Source organism: Saccoglossus kowalevskii, chromosome 9 (assembly GCF_978046115.1).
Source record: "Saccoglossus kowalevskii chromosome 9, keSacKowa6.1, whole genome shotgun sequence".
In the NCBI taxonomy this organism is placed as follows: Eukaryota; Metazoa; Hemichordata; class Enteropneusta; family Harrimaniidae; genus Saccoglossus; species Saccoglossus kowalevskii.
Genome location: NC_140649.1, coordinates 11,479,958 through 11,503,965, shown reverse-complemented (window position 1 = coordinate 11,503,965; position 24,008 = coordinate 11,479,958). Strand labels below are relative to the sequence as shown.

Sequence of the window (24,008 nt, the reverse complement as noted above, 5' to 3'; positions counted from 1 at the left end):
GATACAGTATCTTTAGTATTGTGTTATTTACTTCTAAATCTACATTAAAGCTTCCAGTATTTGTGCAGCAGGTTACTAGTATACAGACTGGTAGTAAATGCCAAAAGTATGGAACCAGTGTCTAAGCTATACAGCAATTGCCTCTGGTTTGCTGCAATTTATATTGATTCAGCTTCAAGTTTAATACAACCTCATGAATTCTAACTTCTATTAAATTACATTTCGTCTATAATTGTAGGTAGTGGCAAAATGTCTGGCATCATCGGCATTGTTGTTGTCCAGCATTGTCATAAACTTTCCTTGTGGACTTGATAACTCCAAAAATATTCATCATCGCTATCAAACTAACATATACAGGTTACTATATGTGGAGTTTAACATCAATTTTCATTCTGTACTATTTCTACATGTATTCTCAAAAAATCTAATAATATGCCACTGAACAAACCATTCATTCATACATATATGTATTCGCCCAATACATCATCTGGTTTACCAATTTTGTCAAGCCAGTCATGCAATAACCAATCTGCTCAGAACTATACAATTCTTCCCTCCTTGCACAGATACATGTAGATCACCATTGGACCACAGAGAGCATTTACTAACATTACCCGGTAATGATATTTTGACCGATCTCCTCACCTTGTATAATTCACAAACTCAAGTCTATTACCTCATTCACTAATTTTAGACTATATGCATTAGCGATTTAGCATCTAAATTGCATATTTTCATAACAGTGAAAAACAGTGAAACAGTAAATATTGCTGCTGCATAATTTCACTGCGAGTTTTCGAATACATATTTAAATACACCTCAAACAAAAGAGTTTGTGAGATGTGTATAAACAAAGGTCTAATGGAGCAGAAATGCACTTTCTGATGGAATGCAACAAATACATTGTATGAGTTGCGTACCTATCTGTTCAATAAATCTGCAGAGAACAAATTTATGGAATTGTTGAATTGTTTTCAGAATGAAAACATTATTATACCAGTAGCACAGTTTATAAGTAAAAAGTCAGGAAGCTGGATCTTATTTTACATTTTAATGTCTGCTGTCAGTAATATTAACTTTTACTTTTTTTTTCTTTTTTTTCTGTTTTTACTTATTTTTCATTATTTTAGTAATCTCATATTATGACAAAACCTCACACCCTCCCCGTGGCTTTCGTTGCGTATGGAAGTTATTTTCACGAGTGATGCGGTATATCCTGTGGCCGTACTTTCACGAGCGAAGTGAGTGAAAGTACAGCAGAATACACCGCATCTCGAGTGTAATATCAATGTTGCTTGCTGGTCGTGGATTGACTAAGTCTTGGTTACCAGTTAAAATGTTACTCATTTGGCGTTAATAAACTTTATTTAGAACTGAGTAACGCCGCAACGTCGCCAGCAGAAACCTCCTGGTATCTTGATGTTGGCGGTTGCGGCTCCATAGTAATCGCTATTTTTACTGCAGGTGGATCTTTCGAGAGCCCTTCAAATCTTATAAAACTCAGTTTCCAGGTGATTAACATACATTAAGTTTTCCTAATCTTAGTATTCCATGTTTTGTACACCTGATATGCCAAAAATGTTGCTGAACGATTTGAACCGGATAAAAATAGCAGACGAAAAATAGTTCATAAAAATAGTTCAGTAGCCAATGGAAATACCATGTTCATTTGCATATCGACCATGAAAATACCAAAAACATTATTGCATGGGTGATATGCAAATTAGTTTTCGTCAAAATAAGTGACTGCCTAAAAGTACCATTACTGTTGTTAAAATTTCATTTCACTAGGCAAGTATATTCATGTACCCCAAGAGAAAAATATCGTACTTCTAAATATTGTTTATTTATGGTGAATCTTTTGAGAACATGTATTTCACAGTTGCATGTGAATTACACGCCAGCTATTTTAAAGAGTGGAGAACACTGAAGGGTTCTGGTATTATGAGATGTCATTATTTATCTGTTGTGGTTTCATTTGCTCTTTGTGGTTGAATCCAATTGGGTAAATGTGTCTATGACAATTCATTTTCTCAATTACTTCTTAATATATTCAGAGAACAGTTCCAATTGATAATTATGCCTCAATTAATAATTACTTAGATAAAAAACAGAATTAGGGAGATGGAAATACGATGCTCGCACAGGCTCAAACGGTGGAAAAACAGTAGGTACAAGTATAGATGAAATACATGTATGCTCATAATTATTAAACACTATTTTCTACAGCTATTGGAAATGTTAATTGCTGTCGCTGCCTTTCTTAAAAAAAAACAACTGTTTGATCTTACTTGTGATTAGTGCTGGCAATTTTTGTGGCTCAGTGATGTATACAATATACCTGAATACTACTAAGTACTATATAAAGTCATACATGCATGTATTATAATTTTCGATTGCATACCAAGTATTGAGATTACCGTGTAGTAATTATTTAATTACGATTTAAATATACCCAGTAACTATTGTTAGGTAACTTGATCTCTGCTAGATATTCACTCAATATTGTTCCAGATCTGTGTTCTGTCTTGTCATTATATATTTGACTACCAAACATGTTCTTAAAGAAACTGTTGTCCTCTTTCAACCATTTCCAACTGTATTTCGCTTCCCTCATGCATGTCGTGTTCATTTTTATGTTTCACCAATGTATTTAGAAATGGATAGATGACAGCACCAGGGGCTAGCTGCCGGCTTTGTCTCCTCTTTTTTCGAGGCGACTGTACAGTGGTTATAATCAGAATTTACCAGCATAGAACCTGCATCCAAAATGCTATTTTTGCCGTGACTGCGTGCAGGGTTCGGGGGTTTTGCCTTCACTGGAGTTCTGAGCCCTGGGATGTTTTCCAGAGCCATGCAAATCACTGAAACTGACCACGTTGCTCGTATTTCACAGCAAGGTCGCACAACCAGTAAAAATCGGTTAAAGTGAGTTGCTCGGCTACCGATGCTTTGCGTACTGAGACGTTGAGTAGGAGGCCCGTCGGTGGAGGTACCGATATTTTTCGGTTTTCCCCCTGCTGATCGGAGGGCATCCTCACAGTCTGTTGTTTCAGGTGGTGGTTTACCCGATCTTACAGGCAACAACGAGGCTGTGCCTCTGGAGGTTTTTCTTCCTAAGGGGCCCTATGCGAGTCCCTTTGTGCATCCGTCCTCGCACGGCGCCGGGTTTGCCTCTGAGGGCTTTGGTCGAAGGACTGTCGGGGCAAATTGTGTCCCTGGCAGGCTGGGTAGATCAGATGCAGTCAGAGCGAACCGTCTCTACTGTGGCCCCTCAGTCAGCAAGCACACATTGGCCTCCCCCCTAATTTCAGCCAGACAAGGTTTGTTGCGCCGTACAGAACTCAGAATTTACCCTTGAGTCTGGGCTCCGCTGTGGATTTTGACTTCCTTCTTGCAGACCCACGGGCGTCCCCAGAGGGAACCGACCCTGTCATGAGACGCATAGTCGAACACGCTCTCGCTCACATATTTAAGTTGAAAGGAGACAGTTTGTTTGCGTTAGATACAGCCTGTACCTCGGGCAGTCCCTCAGAGTCTTCCATCCGTAACGACTGGTGAGCCACACCTTTGGAGTGATACAGTGTATCATCGATGTAAATGCCCCCACCCTTGATCCTAAGGCGACCACTTACAGTTGCTTCAACGCTTATGGGATCACGGGCATCGAGATCCAAAGCAACCCCATCGGCTTGTCTCTTCCTGTCCGTCTGAGTGCGGAGTGTGGCGCAGGGCATGCAAATGGTGTTGATGGGCGGACGTTGGTCAGCCGCGGAGGAGGTAACGCTTAAGGCCCCCGGGTGGGGTGAAACTTATGCAACACTTTCCGCTGGACCAAACGCTACCCGGTCGGTGTGGTTTTGGGATCAGACCCCAAAGTGTGGGATGAGACCAAAACACCCCTAACCGAATCCCAAGGACACCTGCGAACCATCACGCCTTGAGGGCAGAGTTGCTTGAGCGTGTTATTGTGCGCGCCCAGGACTCAGTGGTGGGTAACCACACATCTACGTGCGACATCCCCTTGTGTCACCTGGCTCTCTTGGCCGGGGCCACTACTGTGCAACGAGACACAACCTTAGACGCTAGTGTTTCCGCCGGCAAACTAAGTCAGGGGGTACGTCGCTACCTAAGTGACACAGACTGGACATCTTCCACCTTCTTTGTTCTGGGAATGGCGGGTACAGTTACGGAGCTTCGGAGTGCATTGAACCAGAGAGTTCAGATCAAATCCAGCCAGTTGGCCCTGCCAAGGGTAAACGGAGGGCACCCCAAGCACAGAAAACACAACGCCCTAGGGCATCGTCCGCTAGCCAGAGTCAGCCAGGAGGCAAGCGCTCATACCCTTCCACGGGAGGGAAAAGTAGTGGTGCGGCCCCAGGGAGGAAAGAGCCTCTTCGGGCGGTCATCTACCCCGGCATCGGGGGAAACGTGTTTGACGCTTACCTCTGCGACCGGGGGGACAGGCATGTGTTCAGCGAGTGGCCAGGTCACAACTTAGTGACTACTTTAGGCCTTTGGGAAACTCACCTCATGGGAGAAGAGAACACCCACACCTCGCAACTGCCGAACATATCCCTGTCGTACACAGATTGCGCAGGTGTAGTCCGGTTTGGAGTCAACAGGTGACCGATCCCTGGACCTTTCCAGAGATACCGGCATGAAGTCCAGGCTTCTACCCAAATGTTTTTGTAGTACCAAATATACAGGTGGTGGGCATCCAGTTCTGGACCTAGGCAGACTGAATCTGTATGTGCTCCTCGATCGATTCCACATGGAGACGCCATTCAGCATTTTCTCCTTCCACCGTTTTGACTGGCTAGCCCCACTAGACTTAAGCGGGGTCTACCTCCACAAACCGATGCACCCAGCGAGTTGCCATCTTCTTCTAATCGCCCAGCTGGGCCAAGTATTCAAATTTCGGGTGCCCCCCGTTCGGGTTATGCACAGCGCCCTACCACCAGAGTGATGAAACAGGTAGTGCTGCTGCTTCACCAAATGTCGGTACACCTCAATCCGTACCTCGATAACTGGTTACTACACAACCCTGACAAGAGGTTGTTAGCCAGGCTTTATTTCACCAGTTGGGCTCTTTAGTAAAACAGCAAGTCCCATCCCGACCCAATGCACAGTTGGTGTTCCTGGGCATGGAGTTTGACACAGAGGTATGCTTGGTATAGCTATTTCAAGCATGTTGCTTAGTGCTAAGCAGCCTAGCCGAACACCTAGTCAGCGTTCTCTCAGTGTCCCTCCAAGAACAATGCGGATCATTGGAATGATGACCTCGGTTCGAAGGGTAGTTCCCCAGGCCGCACTACGCAGCCTCCTGGTACAACTAAATACATTTCAATTGTATACAGTGCCACCAGTGGCTGTTCCCGGCTCCATACGTCGAGTTCCAATTTGGGCATAGTTTCACAAAAGCTAGCATGATTTCTAAAATATGGACAAGGTCATTTTTGAAACTCAATATTTTTGTAACTTGATGTCCGTAACTCAAAGAGTTCAGCATTTCAGATATATCTGTAACATATGTTATATTTACAGTATTGTTTAAAAATTATAATTTACAGTATTTTAATTATTTTTCTTTGCAGCAGTAAATTGTGGAACTATCACTGATCCAGCACATGGAGGCTCAACATGTACAGGAACAACTTACAATACTGTATGTACATTTTACTGTAATACTGGCTATACATCATCTGGGACAGATACTAGTACTTGTCAAGCAAATGGACAGTGGAGTGTTCATGATTTCACATGTGCAGGTATAAAAATCTACTACCTTATTAGTCCCCGTTCAGACGCAGTCCAAAAACGGGGACTAATGTTTTGACCTCAGTGTGTTCATGCTTCCGTGCGTGCGTCCGGACCTGAATCTTAGAAATGCCTGGACCAATCACAATCAAACTTCACACATACGTCACACATGATATTACATGTATACATATGCACATCAATTTGTTTCACGATCTGATTCAAGATGGCCGAATGGCGACCATTTTTGTGCTAAAAATCATCAAAATCAAGCATTTCTCGACTGTTTACAGATGGATTTTGTTCAAACTTGGTATTTACATTAGACATTATAGGACCTTGATGCACATCATTTTGTTTTAAGATCTGATTCAAGATGGCCGAATTGCGGTCATTTTTGTGCTAAAAAATCCTAATAATCAAGCATTTCTCGGCTGTTTACAGATGGATTTTGTTCAAACTTGGTATATACATTAGACATTATGGGACCTTGATGCAAATAATTTTGTTTTTCAGATAAGATTCAAAATGGCCGACTGGTGGCCATTTTGTTTTAATGAATAAGGTACTCGTGCCATATCTCTGACTTGCTTTCACTGATTATGTTCAAATGTTAAATATTCATTATACATAATGTCATAGATGGACAGATATATTGGTTTGACGATCCTATTAAAAATGGCCAAATGGTGGCCATTTTTGTGCTAAAAATCATCAAATATCAAGCATTTCTGGCATTTATGGATGGATTTCGTTCCAACTTAGTACATATATTAGACATTACAGGTTTTTGATGCACATCATTTGTTTTTCAGATCGGATTCAAAATGGCTGTCTGTACCATCAAAGATGGAAGGGAAAGGTATATTAAGGGAAAAATTTTGTTCGGCGTTGTCATTGTTGTTGTTGTTGTTGTTGTTGTCGTTTTCATCATCGTCGTTAATAATTGTTATTGTGTGCATAATAACTTTACTAATTCTATTCCAAACTTCATCAAACTTGGTCACCTTATTCATCAGTATAAAGTCTTCCCTGAGTTTGAACAACAGATGTCCTGTATGAAAATATCATGCAAAAATTGAGAAAATCTGATAAAATTTTTTTGACTGTTTCTACTTGACTGATCACTGGTGATACACATCAAAGGTCACTGATCTCAGTGGAAATATGCATTGTTGTATGTGTTCAATGAAGCAAATGATTTATCTTGTAATAATATCCTTGGTAATGTATCTCAGAATCCCATACTGGGTTTCAAAACCAACTCATGGAGAGATTGCACAGTCTGATACACATTTGCAAACCTACCAATAAAATCTTTACAGAAAACAAGATGTCAGAAAATCAATATAAGCACTCCCATGAACTGGGTGCCAAACTTTGATCAAGATCTGAAGCTAATAGAAAATCTGTTTAGTTCAAAGTTATCAAATCAAAAACAATACATAAAAAGCAAAGCACATTTTAAAAAGAAAATTGTTCTAAAATATATGTATTCTGTATTTGACAAAACCGTTCATTCAACAAATGAAAACTCACAGGAATATGTTTCAGCTATTAGAACAAAATGATAGTTTTTATAATACTGGTTTAAAACACACTTCAAAGATTGCAGTGTTTGAAGATGTAGATTCTCAGGAAGCAACAGTACTGTTGACTTCTCCCTCCACCAACTAACTATTTAAGTTGATTTGCATACAAAGCAGAGCTTGCAACATGATAGCTATTCATAAAGGGTGTTTTTTTTACTTTTCATATAATACAGTAGTATGAGGCAGTTCATATTTGTACCAGTGAATCATTAATTTTTGACAGACACCTGTACAAAATACTTGGACAAAAGCCAGCTAAGATTTTCTGTTATCTTGCATGTTTTATGAATCTATTCACGTCTAAATGCAGCACTTTTTTTTGCGATGAGGCATTTGTTTTTATACTAAAATATCTGAATTACTTTGAATAAAGCTGGAAATTATGTCCCTTAAAATAATTAAACAAATACATTGTGTTAGGCACCAATGATTTTGTAAGATATTTACATCTTTAAAGGACATTCGGTAGACTGATTCCCGACTGTTGGTTCAACCGCAAAACTTGTTTGTATTCAAAATTAATTATGACAATGCATATTTTATTGAAACAAACTATGATAAAGGGAATTATATTATATAACAAAGGGCAAGGTCACCATAGTTCAACTATGTTTTTAATGAATGGGCTTCTAGAGCCATATATTCAAATTTTAAATACTCATTATACATCATGCCATAGACAAACAGATATATTGGTTTAACAATTCTATTCAAAATGGCTGAATGGTGGTCATTTTTGTGCTAAAAAATCATCAAATATCAAGCATTTCTGGCATTTATGGATGGATTTCAAACTTGGTACATACATTAGACAATCGGGTTCCTGATGCACGTCATTTTATTTTTCAGATTGGATTCAAAATGGCTGACTGGCGGCCATTTTGTTTTAATGATTGGGCTTCTAGAGCCATATCTCTTAAATGCTTTGACTGATTATATTCAAATTTTATATATTTGTTATACATCATGTTATAGCTGTACGATCCTATTAAAAATGGCTGAAATGGTGACCATTTTTGTGCTAAAAAAATCATCATGTTACTGTAGAATACTTTATTTTCGCTTGGAATTTATTTTTGCTATTTTCGCTGAAGGGATGATTCCGTGAAAATAAAATCCAGTGAATATACTTTTTTTCCTATATTTCACATTAAACTCATGAAAAATCAGTGAAAATAAATTCCAAGCAAAACGCCCAAAAAGCCTTTTAAGCGAAAATTAATTCCAGCGAAAATAAAGTATTCCACAGTATATATATACATGTATTCAAAATGGCTGATTTTGAATGCTGTTCCAGAGCAATATCTCTCAATATGGACAAGTATTAGTTACATACTGTTTTGCAAAATATATACCCACACTACTCGATCGCTGCTAATGATGTAATTTTACATTCACTACAGAATTGGGACTGAGCATTGTCAATGCTTGTATTTTAATTGTTTACCTTTGTCAGTAGAATTGCTGTTTTGATTGTTTCTCATTTGTATCTGCAGGTGATTGTACTGCATTGCCAGTTACACAGAATGCTGCTTTGGGCTCATGTACAGGTGCCACTTCCAATACAGGTTCTGGCAGTGAATGCACATTCACATGTTCAATTGGTTATACACCACTTACATCATTGATGTCTACATGTTCTGGTACTACCAATACATGGGATGTTGACCCTGTCATATGTGATAAATATAAATAATATACATTTACTCTTAGCTCTAATTCTTTAGACAACAGAGTTATATTGACTGTCAGGTTGATTGTTATAATACCGGTAATTTTGTATTATTTTCCCAGATATTAGTGAATGTACATCGGCTCCTTGTAGAATGGACACACAAACTTAATGTACTTTTAAATCTTTAGCCTAGTTTTAATTTATTTTTGTTTAAAAATTATAAATAGTTTATTATTTTAATACTTGTGTCTTATTTTCACAGATATTGATGAATGTACATCGAGTACTTCTTGTCAGAATGGAGGTGTATGTACTAATACAGGGGGGTCATACACATGTAACTGTGCAGGAACTGGATACTCTGGACCTACTTGTCAAACAGGTAAATTAAAACATGAACTTAATGTAATTTTAAATCTTTAGCCTTGTTTTAATTTATTTTTGTTTAAAAATTATAAATAGTTTGTTATTTTAATACTTGTGTCTTATTTTCACAGATATTGATGAATGTACATCGAATACTCCTTGTCTGAATGGAGGTACATGTACTAATACAGGGGGGTCATACACATGTGACTGTACAGGAATTGGATACACTGGACCTACTTGTCAAACAGGTAAATTAAAACATGAACTTAATGTACTTTTAATTCTTTAGCCTTATTTTAATTTTTTTTTGTTTAAAAATTATAAATAGTTTATTATTTTAATACTTGTGTCTTATTTTTACAGATATTGATGAATGTACATTGAGTACTTCTTGTCAGAATGGAGGTGTTTGTACTAATACAATAGGGTCATACACATGTAACTGTGCAGGAACTGGATACTCTGGACCTACTTGTCAAACAGGTAAATTAAAACATGAACTTAATGTAATTTTAAATCTTTAGCCTTGTTTTAATTTATTTTTGTTTAAAAATTATAAATAGTTTGTTATTTTAATACTTGTGTCTTATTTTCACAGATATTGATGAATGTACATCGAGTACTCCTTGTCTGAATGGAGGTGTATGTACTAATACAGGGGGGTCATACACATGTAACTGTGCAGGAACTGGATACTCTGGACCTACTTGTCAAACAGGTAAATTAAAACATGAACTTAATGTACTTTTAATTCTTTAGCCTAGTTTTATTTTATTTTTGTTTAAAAATTATAAATAGTTTGTTAGTCCTCGTTTGGACGAAGTCCGAAAACGGGGACTATTAATTTGGGTTCGTCTTTGATTAAACATTGAATAGGTTAAATTAGTAATGACAGCACTACAAATTGTCAAGCTTGTCTGCCATAATGTGAAAGATATGACAAAATTCCCATAAAATGGGGTTAAATATTTTTCCCAGAACTCCTAGCTAGTACCTAGTGACAAGATGATGACAATTCAATGATTATTGAATAAACTTTATTAGGCCTGTTAAAGACAATAACCTAACCTAAAAACAAATTAATAAGATAATAATTATATTCAAAACAAAAACATCATACTTCTAATAACTGATATTATAATGTGTGCGAGATCGCACAGTACCGGTATATGATTTGTATCAAAATGGTGTCTTTACTATATAGACGCTGTGAAAAATGCGCTAATGTTTATCAGTTTTTATCATGTATTTTAAGTTTAGTGGGTGGTAGGGTGTTCAATTTTTGTCCAATCTATTTCCTGTGCTGTATTATTACATCCTATGTTACAGTCAGTAATGAATAAAGACTGGTCTATTTATTTTTAACAACAATTCTCATTCCTGTGTCCCAGTCATAAGGATATAAACTCACCCGCACATACCCGGTACACATAATACAATTCTGTCAAACTGAAGTACATCATTATGTAATATAAAATGAGTTGTAAAGTTTGCACTGAAAAGTTTTGAACAATGGGTCACATGACCAAAATTATAATATAATGAACTTTGTGCCTGTGCGTGATTTGTTACTACCGGTATACATGTATATGGCTGAAGGTCTTTCAAATTGATGACAGTTTATGTAGCAGCATCACATGGGGTGACTCTTTTTATATGCATGGATATGTCTAAAAATAAGAACAATGATTAATTTTATTATTTTACAATTTAAATTCATAAAAATATACAATACTACGCATGACATTTGTATTAAACATTATTTCGAGTATACATGAACGGAAAAAAATATAAAACTACAAACTATATACAATATAAAACTACAAACATCGGAGTCAGTGACTGAAATATATTAAAAATATTATTGTTTTACGAACTTCATGATTATATGTTTTTGTGTTGGATTTACACAGTCATATAGGTGTTTCTGGTACAGTTTCTGGAGTAGTGGCATCAAAACTGTCACTGGAAGTTGTGGGACTCAGGGACAAGGTGATTTTCTTCAGTAATCTGAAAAAAAAATATTATCAGTACTCAAAATAACAAATATTAATTAATGTGAAAATTAATTGAAATCAGTCACTTTCATACATCCCACCAAAGGCAAATGGAATTATGTTGTAAGTTACATTTAACTCCCATTGTAAATTTTTGTCATTGATTTGAACGGCTGAATAGATTTTACAAGATAGAACATTTGGAATATGGGTTATTAGAACTCCATAGAAGACAATGTTAGCGTGTGGGTGAATTTCTCAAAAAAATAGGTTTAAAGATCATCAAAGTATTGTTTTAATGTAGAGATGCAGTTTACCTGACAGGTATTTTAATTAGCTAATAAGGAAACCAAAAACCCCAAAACTATATATTTTTGGAAAGCTTATTGTATGAATTTTAAAATTTTGTTAGTATTTTTTTATGGACACTGTAGTTTGAAATATGCACAAAAAGGTGCTTTTTTGGTCAAAAGTGATTTAAAAAAAAAATGGTTCTAAACCATGCTTCTGTTTCCTGTCAAAATTGGACCAGTTGTCAATTTTGCAGGGCTGCAGCTCAAATTTCACTACATCAAGTTTATGCATAATTAACACCCAGGTTGGTTGTCTGTATGATTGTTGTAACACTGTTCAATCAAAAACAATGCCCCGACGGCGTTTTAAAGATAAACACATTGTCAATCATTTGTGTAAATTTCAAAACAAAAGGTCAAAGCGTCTAGGAGCTATTCTTTTTTAAAGTTCTGGGATGTGCACTAAAAAGAAGCTGAGATAATTGCTAATTTGCATAACAATTCACTCAGTAAGAAGTTTGTTAATGCTCATAATTAAAATGGCTGTTCCAAATTTAAATGTATTATCATTTTGAAAAAAGTTAAATATAGTGCATAATACGGAGATCCTGTCATTCCTTTTTTCACCATGTTTCTTTTTTATTATTTATGTACAGCCTTGCTAAATCTTGCTAAGCATTCAATAGAGATGATGTTTGCACCTGTTGTCTATATCGTCTTCTGAGTATGTTCCACTATTCACAATATTAACAGTCTATAGCCAAGACTGTTTGGATAATAAAAAGCAAAAAAAAAAAAAATCACTCCCAAGTGCCCACGAACCTGCCGAATCTCTACCTTAAATTGTTAGAACCACATGTATTCAAGGGTAATATCATAATTTGTTTTCTGCCCAAGAAATGGTAGTCATGACCATAATATTGAGGATGCCAAAGCAGCAGGTGAAGGCATTATGAATATTCTGGTCATGACCTTAGGACATCGACAGTACAGTGAACGATGATTTGTCATGTGCAGTATCGCTAGATTCAATGACGTCATCCATGTGATATGCATGTACGAGTGAAGCGGAGCTAAGCATATCAGTGATTGTCCGTCGGCTGTGTTCATGTCAACCTTTTCTGTTTTAGACTTCTTCTTGTAAACAACAAGTCAAACACAAATTTGTTCATTTTGTGATGATGTCTTCAATTTTGATCAATATTTTTGGCATTTTTGGTAAAAATTAATGTTTTTGAAAACCTCAAGTATAATGTTCTATGTTGCAAAAACAAAATTGTATTTTGCCCCAAGTTCTGTAACAGGTAATCGAGTTACAATTTGGACGTGGTTTTGTAAAATATGGATGTGGTCATTTTTGTAACTCAAACTAGTCACCAAATTTAACAAATATTTCTGACCTTTACGCTGTTAAAGTCTGCATGAGTGTAGGCAAGCCTAAATACATTTCAATTGTATACAGTGCCACCAGTGGCTGTTCCCGGCTCCATACGTCGAGTTCCAATTTGGGCATAGTTTCACAAAAGCTAGCATGATTTCTAAAATATGGACAAGGTCATTTTTGAAACTCAATATTTTTGTAACTTGATGTCCGTAACTCAAAGAGTTCAGCATTTCAGATATATCTGTAACATATGTTATATTTACAGTATTGTTTAAAAATTATAATTTACAGTATTTTAATTATTTTTCTTTGCAGCAGTAAATTGTGGAACTATCACTGATCCAGCACATGGAGGCTCAACATGTACAGGAACAACTTACAATACTGTATGTACATTTTACTGTAATACTGGCTATACATCATCTGGGACAGATACTAGTACTTGTCAAGCAAATGGACAGTGGAGTGTTCATGATTTCACATGTGCAGGTATAAAAATCTACTACCTTATTAGTCCCCGTTCAGACGCAGTCCAAAAACGGGGACTAATATTTTGACCTCAGTGTGTTCATGCTTCCGTGCGTGCGTCCGGACCTGAATCTTAGAAATGCCTGGACCAATCACAATCAAACTTCACACATACGTCATACATGATATTACATGTATACATATGCACATCAATTTGTTTCACGATGGCCGAATGGCAGCCATTTTTGTTCTAAAAATCATCAAATCAAGCATTTCTGGCTGTTTACAGATGGATTATGTTAAAACTTGGTATATACGTTGGACATTATAGGACCTTGGTGCACATCATTTTGTTTTCAGATAAGATTCAAAATGGCTGACTGGCATCCATTTGGTTTTAATGAATGTGGTTCTAGTGCCATGTCTTTGACTTGCTGTGACTGATTATGTTCAATTTTTAAATATTCATTATACATCATGTCATAGATACACAGATATATTGGTTTAACGATCTTATTAAAAATGGCCGAATGGTGGCCATTTTTGTGCTAAAAAATCATCAAATATCAAGCATTTATGGATGGATTTTGTTCAAACTTGGTACATACATTAAACATTACGGGTTCCTGATGCATGTTATTTTATTTTTTAGATCAGATTCAGAATGACTGACTAGTGGCCATTTTGTTTTAATGAATGGGCTTCTGGAGGCATATCTCTTGACATGCTTTGACTGACTATGTTCAAATTTTATATATTCATTATACATGTATTCAAAATGGCTGATTTTGTTTTAATTAATGCTGTTTCAGAGCAATATCTCTCAATACTCGTTTGACAATCAGATACAAATGTCAATCATTTAAATGTTAAACAATCATCATAATCATATTCCTGACATGTTTATATTCAAGCTGTATTACTATAAACAAAACTATATATCTTAAACTTGATAACTAACGGAAACTGTGCCATGCATGGCTTGTTTGTTTTGTGGTTTCATTTTTTGATGAGCTACAATATGTATAGTATCCAGTTATGGTATAGCGTGTATGTAATGTATGGTATAATGTGAATGGACATGGAATTATTGCAGTATTGCAGGCATGTATTGATAACAGTATTACATGTATGTGGCTTTCAATTTTGCTGGGATACTATGTATAGTAACCAGCTATGATATAGTGTGTATGTAAGGCATTGATAACAGAAATATTCTGTGTTTTTTTCATTTACTAATTAAGTGTGGAAGATTGTCTTGTGAAATTAATTAACATTATTTTCCAGCATGTGCTGATGGTGTATATGGTGTTAATTGCCAAGAAGACTGTAGCTGTATCAGTGGTTCAAGTTGTAACAATGTCAACGGTGCATGTACAGCGTGCGGTATCATTGAATGTGACAAGAGTAAGCTATTATATCCATTATCATTATACATCTACTGCTGTTAGCATGCTTTGTTTTTCATTGGCAACCGGAATTTGCATAAACAATTTTACTGTTATATAATGTAATGAAGAACATTGCAAACCTTGGGCATTTGAAGTTAAAAGTTATGCATAAACAAATATTTGTTTTCGGAATTAGTCAAATGACAGTTGCTCGCTGAAAAACCTGCAATTGGGCATATGACATTAAACAGCATTTGTATTCCATTAAAATTCTTTCAGTTAAGACAATTTTACATATATCTACATTGTCTCAAGAAAACACCAATATTATGTTAACTTGCTTCATCGTTCGATGTGACTAAACTTGCTGTAGGCTAGTTCCAGGGCGAACTTTTATTTTACCATGGTTGCAAGTAGAACATTTTGGTCACATTTGTACATGGTTTATTATGCTTTAAAAATAATTTCTATGTCTCAGACTATAGGAAGTTGGTAAAATATAATGACACTATTAAAACCACCACTGAAGTCAAGTATGCCACCTGATTCTGTTAAATCCACTCAATATACACAATATACACACTTGTGTGTATATACGGCGGTGGTTTATTGCTTCATTATACAATAGTAAAAGTTTTAGAAGATTTTGTAGAACTACATTTGCTGATTGCATACTTTAAGTAGTTCATGTACACAATGTATGGTGCCACCTTTCATGAAGTGATCCTCTTTAATATAATCTAACTTTCCATCAAAACCTATAAATATCCATCTGGTTCAAATTTGGTATTGACATAAAAATGTAAATAAGTTTTCTGCAATTTTTGCCTCATAATCTGGCAGAAGACAGTTCATGGAACACTTGTGTGACTGTTTATATTTTTGTGATTGTGATTGTGAATCTAACCATTATTTATTATTAAAAATATGTTTTAAGTTTGTTTTGATAAACCATTTACATTTTTGTATTTTTTATATAGAAAATATTCAAGTTTCATTGAATCGCCAGGGTACATATAACATCGCCCACACTGATGTTTTAGAAATTATCTGTAATGTAAACTTACCAAGCAATGAAGTGTCTGTATGGTGGAATGCACCAAACTATTCATCAGATCATGTTGTTCCTGAAAATGGTATATTCACCTTGAGTAAAACAGATTTACAACCAGAAAAGGACAGCGGTGTGTATGGGTGCTATGCTGAAACACGTAATTCAGTGGGTACTGTCGTAGGAAGTTCGACTGCGAGTGTTACAGTTGATGTACAAGGTAAGAACATTGATTATTCAGTACTTTAAGGTAGCGAGAAGGTTTTGTGACGTTTTTAAATAAAACATTCTCTGTCTGTTGTCTCGTTCAGAACAGTAATTTAGGTTATATATATCAAAAGACTAAGTATAGAGGTGCAAGTTCGCACAAACTGGACAGACATTGTTTACATAATTATCACGTGACATCAAAAATGGCGAACCTTGTAAAAATGACGCGATTGCGAGAGCACACTGCGGAATTTCCTGGTGAAATTTACGTCATGCATTGTCAGTAATCAAGTCCATTGAAATGCGCCTCCGATAATCAAAAGACCTATTATTCCGATTTCTATGCAGGTTTTTTTTTTTTTGTCCCCAAATTATTTCATACTTGGCACCTTTAACAGACTATTATTCTGTGACAAAGCATTTTCTTTAAAAACCCAGACATATTTCGCACCATCATTATCTTTTGTACGATAACTGCGAGTTTGAATGTCCTAGTCCGAACGCACTTGATTTGGCGGCGGTCCCAATGAGTCGTACTCGATCAAAACTTCAACTCGAGAAAAACGCGAAAAACAGTTTTGGTTAATAAAACACTGTAGATTTGCTGCATTATTATAAATATACACTAAAAATGGCCAAACATATTAACCACTGATATCGTAGAACTCATAAAGTGTGTCAGATAATGAATAATTTCAAGCTCGAGCGTGAAAAATGAAGAAAACTGCTGGCATTTGAGTCCGTACTCCAGGAACGTTCGGGTTTTCCATTGTTATGCAAACGAACAACGAGGGATAATCCTCTGACAAACATTACTGTCCCACTGTACACGCTGACAGTTTACAAACAAGCTAATCCTTCAAGTGTCTCTGATAAGACATCTAAAAACGGTTTTCATGGTGAAACAAAATGGCCGATGTTTGAAAAAAAAATTGCTGTGTCAGAGTGCGACACTGAGTGGCAGATTTTTCTTTGCCTCGTCTGTCAACGCTTTCTTTCTTTTCTTCGCCATTGCGTTAGAAAAAAAAATGTATTAGTAAAATAGAATATTGACTTGGAAAATAAAACGATTTAAAAGAAAGTTGTGCAAAGTTACAGTACTCCTTTCACACAACCTCCCGCCCGCTTCCGCTTTCTAATCACCTTTTTCTCTCGCTTTTGCGACCGCTTGTTGAATTCGACCGGACAATTTCCGCTTTGTTTTCGACCGCGCAAACCCCGAAATATCACCGCCCACCTGCTCGCTCGCGCGCATTTAAAATTCAGACTAACAGAATAATTTCCGAGGTTCACATTGTCTTATAATTAATTGTCTTTCTGGTTTTTATAGATGTTGAACAGCTGACAAAAGTTCAAATACTTTTTGTTTTAACTATATATAATTATATGCACGCAACCTAACCCCTTGACCTCGATTTGGCTTGGACTGAATATTTTATTTTAAACAATATTCTGACGTGAAATACAAAATGTATTTCAACACAAGTACGACATGGTTGTCTGGGGTTTCTTTCCTGATTGTTGAGTCTTCGCAATGTGTTTTGTATAATTATTGTTGTTTTCCCCGTTGTTTTCCCCGACCGTAAAGCTAAATGGCAGGTACATGCACGAGCTGAGTGAAAGAAAATATTTCTAAGCCTAAAATAAAACTTAATATTACACCTCTTTGTGTATTTGTTAATTTTACATATGTTTGTCATGACAGTATGTTTGTAAATATCTAGAAACATCTCGTCTTTCGTTGATAATTTCGATTGTTTGTTTGGAATGTCGATCCCCGTTGGTTTCTCCATACTGAGTTTAGGAAGGGCGTCGATCAACACCGTGACAATCAGCCGAGAGAAGACAAACATTGACCGTAATTCATGGGGATCATGTCCGTAATTTGTGGGCAGAAACCCCAAAAAATTAATCAATATTATTATTTTAATATATATTTTATTTTACATCGCAAAACTAAACCATGCCCAAAACAGAGCTAGAGTTGTTCGCGGTGAAACAACCGCATTGAAGACGATGCAACTTCAACTAGCCATTTTTTACCTTGAAATAAAAAAAAATAAAAATTCGAAGAGCATCGGGGAAAATATTAATAATCATCCTTATCAATCGCTTGCTTTATTTTATTCGAATCCATGAAATTCACGATTTTGTTTAACATTGTTGGCAACTTCCGCCCTAAAAAAGATTGAAAATGTGGGTGTGGTTATTTTGCAAAGTCCTGTTGATAATACGGACAAATATGGTTCTGTGACCCAGGTCGTGCTCCGATCAGGTGACTCTCAGCCAATCAATTATGTTGTAACAAAGCATATTTGACGCTAATTTAAGGGTCTTCGTACAATCCAATCACCGGCGTCGATTCACGTGGTTTTTTGTGCTGTGACAGGCTTCAAAATTATTCGCTGAAAAACATATATTTTGGCAAACTGATGGAATTTGACCTTAGTTCAAAAAGAAAATACTAGGCTAAGATACATTAGAGTTCACGCGAATCAGTTTTCTCTGCAAGTTGTGAAATAAAGTAAACCAGAGTAGCGTCGATGATTTTCAGCCCTGAAGGACTTCCGTGTGAATCCTGAGTTTTGAATTGTTCATCGACTGGCCACCAAATAGTTATGGCTATTTGGCTAAATTTGACACGTTTTTCTTTTAAGCCCAATAAATTATTCATACATGTTTAGCTCTGTTCGATTTTTTCAGGGCATGTGGCCGTTTTTAGTCGAAAATATTTGTTGTGGGAACACTTTTGCGGTACGTATACGGTATAGACCGAGCTCATTCAATGATCGTGACTTAATTTTAAAAAAATAATGTCAAATTTTACCAGACGTGGACCGATGTGGATTCGGTATCGTTATTTTTGGAATTAATCACTAACATTTCCTCGTTTCTCTGCTCTGTCAAGAGGAGTTACCTAGGCTTTTTTCACGTAACTGTCTCATTAAAATAAAATAAAAAATATTACATCTAGAACAAGCACCCAAAACACGTAACAAGAGGTCCCAGTTCAGTTGCTTTCACGATACAAGTGTCATACAACTACTAAATTTGAAGTGTCGTACAGAATTTAATAATAGTTAATACTAGTTGTATGTTCACACTTTACTATCAAAACCACCATTTCGACCACCCATGTGCCAGTTTTCAGTGTTTGGGCGAGCGGTCAATGTTTTCAATGAGCGAGCGAGCGGAAAAAAAACGCGATTAAAATGCGGTCGGTTTCCGGTCGGACAAGACCGCGTGGTCGGAAATTAAGCGATAAGCGGACGATGTAAAAGCGGAAGGTTGGGCGAAATGAGTACTGTATGACCATTTTTCTCCGACGAAGTCTCGACTGACAATAATGCTGACAATGGACGTTAGATAAACACGCATTGTTTGCAACTGGAAGCTTATCACCCGTTATATCAGAATCGTCAACAACAGAGTATACAGATAAGATGTTATCATTTAAACCCTTTCAAAGATAAACATTATGCAAATATCCACGAAACGGCAGTTGTAGTCTTTTCTGCTAGTGTTTTTAAACACTAATTTGAGCAACGTTATTTCGCAATTTCGATCTTTTGTAAACAGGAGGTGATGTATCAAGGTCTAAACTAAAGTAACCGTTTTATCAATTTTTGAAAAATCAAGAAAAAAGTGAAAATTTCCCTTCTCGCTACCTTAAAATTATTGGTATACTGTTCATTAAATTTGTATAATAGTTTATAGTTGATCTCAGCAGTATAAGTTACTGAGCATGCTACCACCGTAATTGTTCGAGTAAAAACCCCTCCGAGAAAACGGCAAATTGACGAAAAAATAGGGGTGGGGGCTTATAAACAGTTAAAACTTCTCCCGTGCGATAATTTATGCTAACTTATTCATAAACAAATCGAGTGTCTTCATCGACTAGCATCGTCCAAATTGACTTGAGGATTGGCCGTTACGCCCCGGGGTCACTAATCACTCTTGTGCACGTTTTGGGGTAACGGAAGTATATTCTAAACGAAATTTCAAATAAAAACACAACTACATCGCGTAGCAGCAAATAATCATGGTTGCGCGATCCGGTCATGCTGCGTTTCACAATTGTTGATTATTACTCAGTCGTGATTATAATAATGTTGAATTGTTATGAAATGCAAATAAAATTCAAATAAAATATAATCGAATAAATGACTTGTAAAATGCTGTAAATTTTGGAGGGGGGGGGGGCTTATACTTGAGCAGGAGTTTATACTCGAACAACTACGGTATAACAACCTATACATCATCTGAAAGCTTAAATATAGGAAAATATAGGAAAATGTTTGTACCAATGTTTGACCAAGGGAGATAAAGAAAAAAACTGAGACATGGTTGTCTAGTCTACTGTGCTGCTAGTCTAGTAGCCATTCTAAACAAAGCTATTTTTCACCAATTAACTACTTAATTTTTATGGGCATTATTCTGTTAACTCTATTGTATTAATGTTCACCAAACATTATATTTTGCAAAGGATTGTGGGATGGAAAATTGAACAAGAGGTTGTTGGGGGGGAATCATATCTTTTGCGTACAACCCTGTGCTAACATCAACTGTAAGTCTCTCCTCTTCAAGCAACGCATTTTTTTAAAAAAATTGTATGGTTATTCTGTTGGAATTTTCATTAATTTCACTGCAGGGACTATATGTACATTGTGTGTCGACCAAACATATTGAAATCTTACTTCTACACAACTAATAATAATAACTAACACTACTGCAATATGCAAAGTGGCTAAAGAAATATTTTGATCCCAGTCAGCTTGGTGTTTCAATCAGTCAGTATACTGGTACCCGGTATAATGTGATGTAACTAACTAAACTGTGATTAAGGTAGTTTGCTACCATTAAAACAATACTAAGAAATCCTTGAAATCCAGAAAGAAGAGTTGGGTTACTGTAATGTCATCGAACTAAGTTTTCTGCAAACTACCTGAAAAATTGATCAAAAATGTTTTTTTGAATTTTTACAATTGGTTCCTATGGCAAAAACATTCCATCATATCTCATAATTTTGGTCAGTGACCTATGCTAAAAAAAATAGCTGTCATGAAAAATTGGAGAATTTTGAATATTATTATAAATTTATTCATGAATTAATTTGTTTACATGTAATTCTATGGAAAATGTTTCAAAATGGTCGCTTTTTAGATGAAATTGCATTATGTTTTTTTTGGAAACAAATCCTTCCTTCTCCATGAAAACTTTAAATATGAGTGACGTGCATGTATGTAAATCAATTTATGAATGATTTACTGTAATAATTTGTTTTCATGTTTTCCACTCTACCAACTCATGTGGTAAAATATTCATTGACAACAACAATCTTACATATATGGTTACCCTGACTAGACTAGACTATTTCCAATAGTGCACCAAGAAAATATGATATGCTTGTTTAGTTGTATGCTTTATTTTGTGCACAAAGACTGCACATATGTATATTATGGGTTCTAACATCAACTGACATACCATATCAGTAATATTTAAATCAGACCTTACTTAAAGTACTATTGATATCTGCATTCGCACCAAACTTACTGTCATACAATGGCTCTCACAATATCTAAATATAGTGGTGAATTATTACATTCTTATTGGGTGGAGTATATAATCAAAGAAACAATATACAATACACTATCCTACAGCTAGTAGACTGTTTTGACAGTTAAAACAAAATGATTAAATTACTCGTTTTCATTTTTGTTTGAATTTTTTGCATTTGAATCATCACCCAAAAAATGTATTGGCCAATTTTAGCAATATACTTATTAGGTATTAGTAATATGTAGTGGTATAATGAAAATGGTAGTCATGGCCTTGGACCTCATATAAAGTTGTGTTATTAATTATTGAAATGACTGATTTAATTTCACAAATTTGATCAAATCCTGTAAAATATACAAATCGTTATGGATTAATTATAATTAGGACCCTGGTACCGGGGTATATTATACCTTATTGGAGGTGGTGTTAAAATTCTCTATTTTTTTGCAAATACATGTAAATTTGTCATTTTTGGGTAAAAAAATATATTTTCGAGCACATACTACCAATTTGAAAATTATGAACTATTTGGTTGATGAAGTTATATTGACATGTGTTAACCAAAATCTTTTGTGGGTTAACTTTTGTCTTATGGGTGTGCGTTGCTTAACTTAGCTACCAGAATGTTATTGTAGGACAGTTTAGCTATTCTGATCATCCGGTCACATGTTTGCAATGAGGCATTGTATTGTCTATTCAATTTGACATCACTGCATTTCTGTAAAAAAAAAGATCTCATGCCTACCCTGTTTTGTACTCTTTCACTAGTATGTATTAAGTGTTGCCATTGAATTCACACTGTTTCTTGATCTTGGGGCGAGTGTGGTGCAAGTTTTTAGCTTCATAGATAGGCTCTAACCCACTTTATCTAACTTAGACAAATATTTAAAAAAAGTAATGGTAGTAAATGGTATGACGCAATAAACTAGAGGGGCTGCTCTAGCTTGCTTCCTTGTTATTAGTTTCTCCAATTACTTACACTACCTGTTCTCAGAGCGCTGCTGTGAATGTAAAAGTGTAGCAATACTTCCTAGAGGTGCCATGCACCTGGGGGTGGGGGGTGATACCAGTATTTTTACAAGGGTCGGCTGGCTGGTTGCTGCAATATAAGTGGGACCAGTACACCATTTGTTTTTATGTGTATACTGTTGGAACATACATAAAATGATGATATATTTCATGGATAATGTGACAATAAATTACCATATCAGCTAGTAATATTTCACACTAAACATCACAACTGTAAGTGATATGCACCATGGTGTTATTAAAGACAACATTTTTTTTTCCAGTTCCTGCAACAATAGTTGAGATACCAGATTCACAAGAAATTGAGATATTTAGTTCTCCAGTGTTTACATGTAGTGGACATGGTAAACCATTGCCTGCAGTGACATGGCAGACAATTAGCGGAGATCCTATTTCTGAGTCTAATACTGTGAACGAAGAGGATGGTTATTTTATGAATAGTACACTGACATTCAACAGTGTAGATAGAAATGACAATGGTATATATCAATGTGTGGTGAATAATGGATATGATGATGTGAGTGAAAACTTTACTCTCACTGTCTTAGGTATGTATTATACAAGTTTATCAATAAATAAGTAAAAAATGTATTTAAGGTGGAGATGCAGGTTTGTGGGCACTTAGGAGTGAAATTGTTTTTTGCTTTTTATTATGCAAACAGCCTTGGCTGTAGACTGTTGAAATGTTGTAGAATTGTGAATAGTGGAACATACTCAAAAAACGATTTTAAAATATAGATAACAGATGCAAACATTCTCTCTTTTGAATGCTTAGCAAGATTTAGCAAAGCTGTACATAAATAATAAAAAAGAGACATGGTGAAAAAAAGAAATGACGGAATCTCCATATTATGCACTATATTTAACTTTTAACAAAACGATAATACATTTAAATTTGGAACTGTTACAGCCATTTTAATTATGAGCATTAGCAAACTTCTTACTGAGTGAATTGTTATGCAAATTAGCAATTATCTCAGCTTCTTTTTAATGCACATCCCAGAACTTTAAAAAAAAAGCTCCTAGAAGCTTTGACCTTTTGTTTTGAAATTGTCACAAATGATTGACAATGTGTTTATCTTCAAAATGCCGTCAGGGCATTGTTTTTGGTTGAACAGTGTTACAACAATCGTACAGACAACTAGCCTGGGTGTTAATTTATGCATAAACTTGAAGTAGTGAAATTTGGGCTGCTGCCCTGCAAAATTGACAACTGGTAGACAGTTTTCA

At 35.8% G+C, this 24,008-nt stretch overlaps 1 protein-coding gene across 1 annotated transcript in view; it reads left to right on the top strand.

Moving 5' to 3' along the window:
* Positions 1–24,008, top strand: part of LOC100373726 (receptor-type tyrosine-protein phosphatase S) — an 82,933-nt gene that overhangs the window by 5,253 nt on the left and 53,672 nt on the right. Inside the window, exons 4-12 of the mRNA XM_085503917.1 lie at positions 5,598–5,771; positions 9,290–9,409; positions 9,525–9,644; positions 9,760–9,879; positions 9,995–10,114; positions 13,386–13,559; positions 14,826–14,945; positions 15,910–16,200; positions 23,042–23,326. Of these exons, the coding sequence (XP_085360043.1) occupies positions 5,598–5,771; positions 9,290–9,409; positions 9,525–9,644; positions 9,760–9,879; positions 9,995–10,114; positions 13,386–13,559; positions 14,826–14,945; positions 15,910–16,200; positions 23,042–23,326 (1,524 nt within the window). The remainder of the gene's footprint in view (positions 1–5,597; positions 5,772–9,289; positions 9,410–9,524; positions 9,645–9,759; positions 9,880–9,994; positions 10,115–13,385; positions 13,560–14,825; positions 14,946–15,909; positions 16,201–23,041; positions 23,327–24,008) is intronic.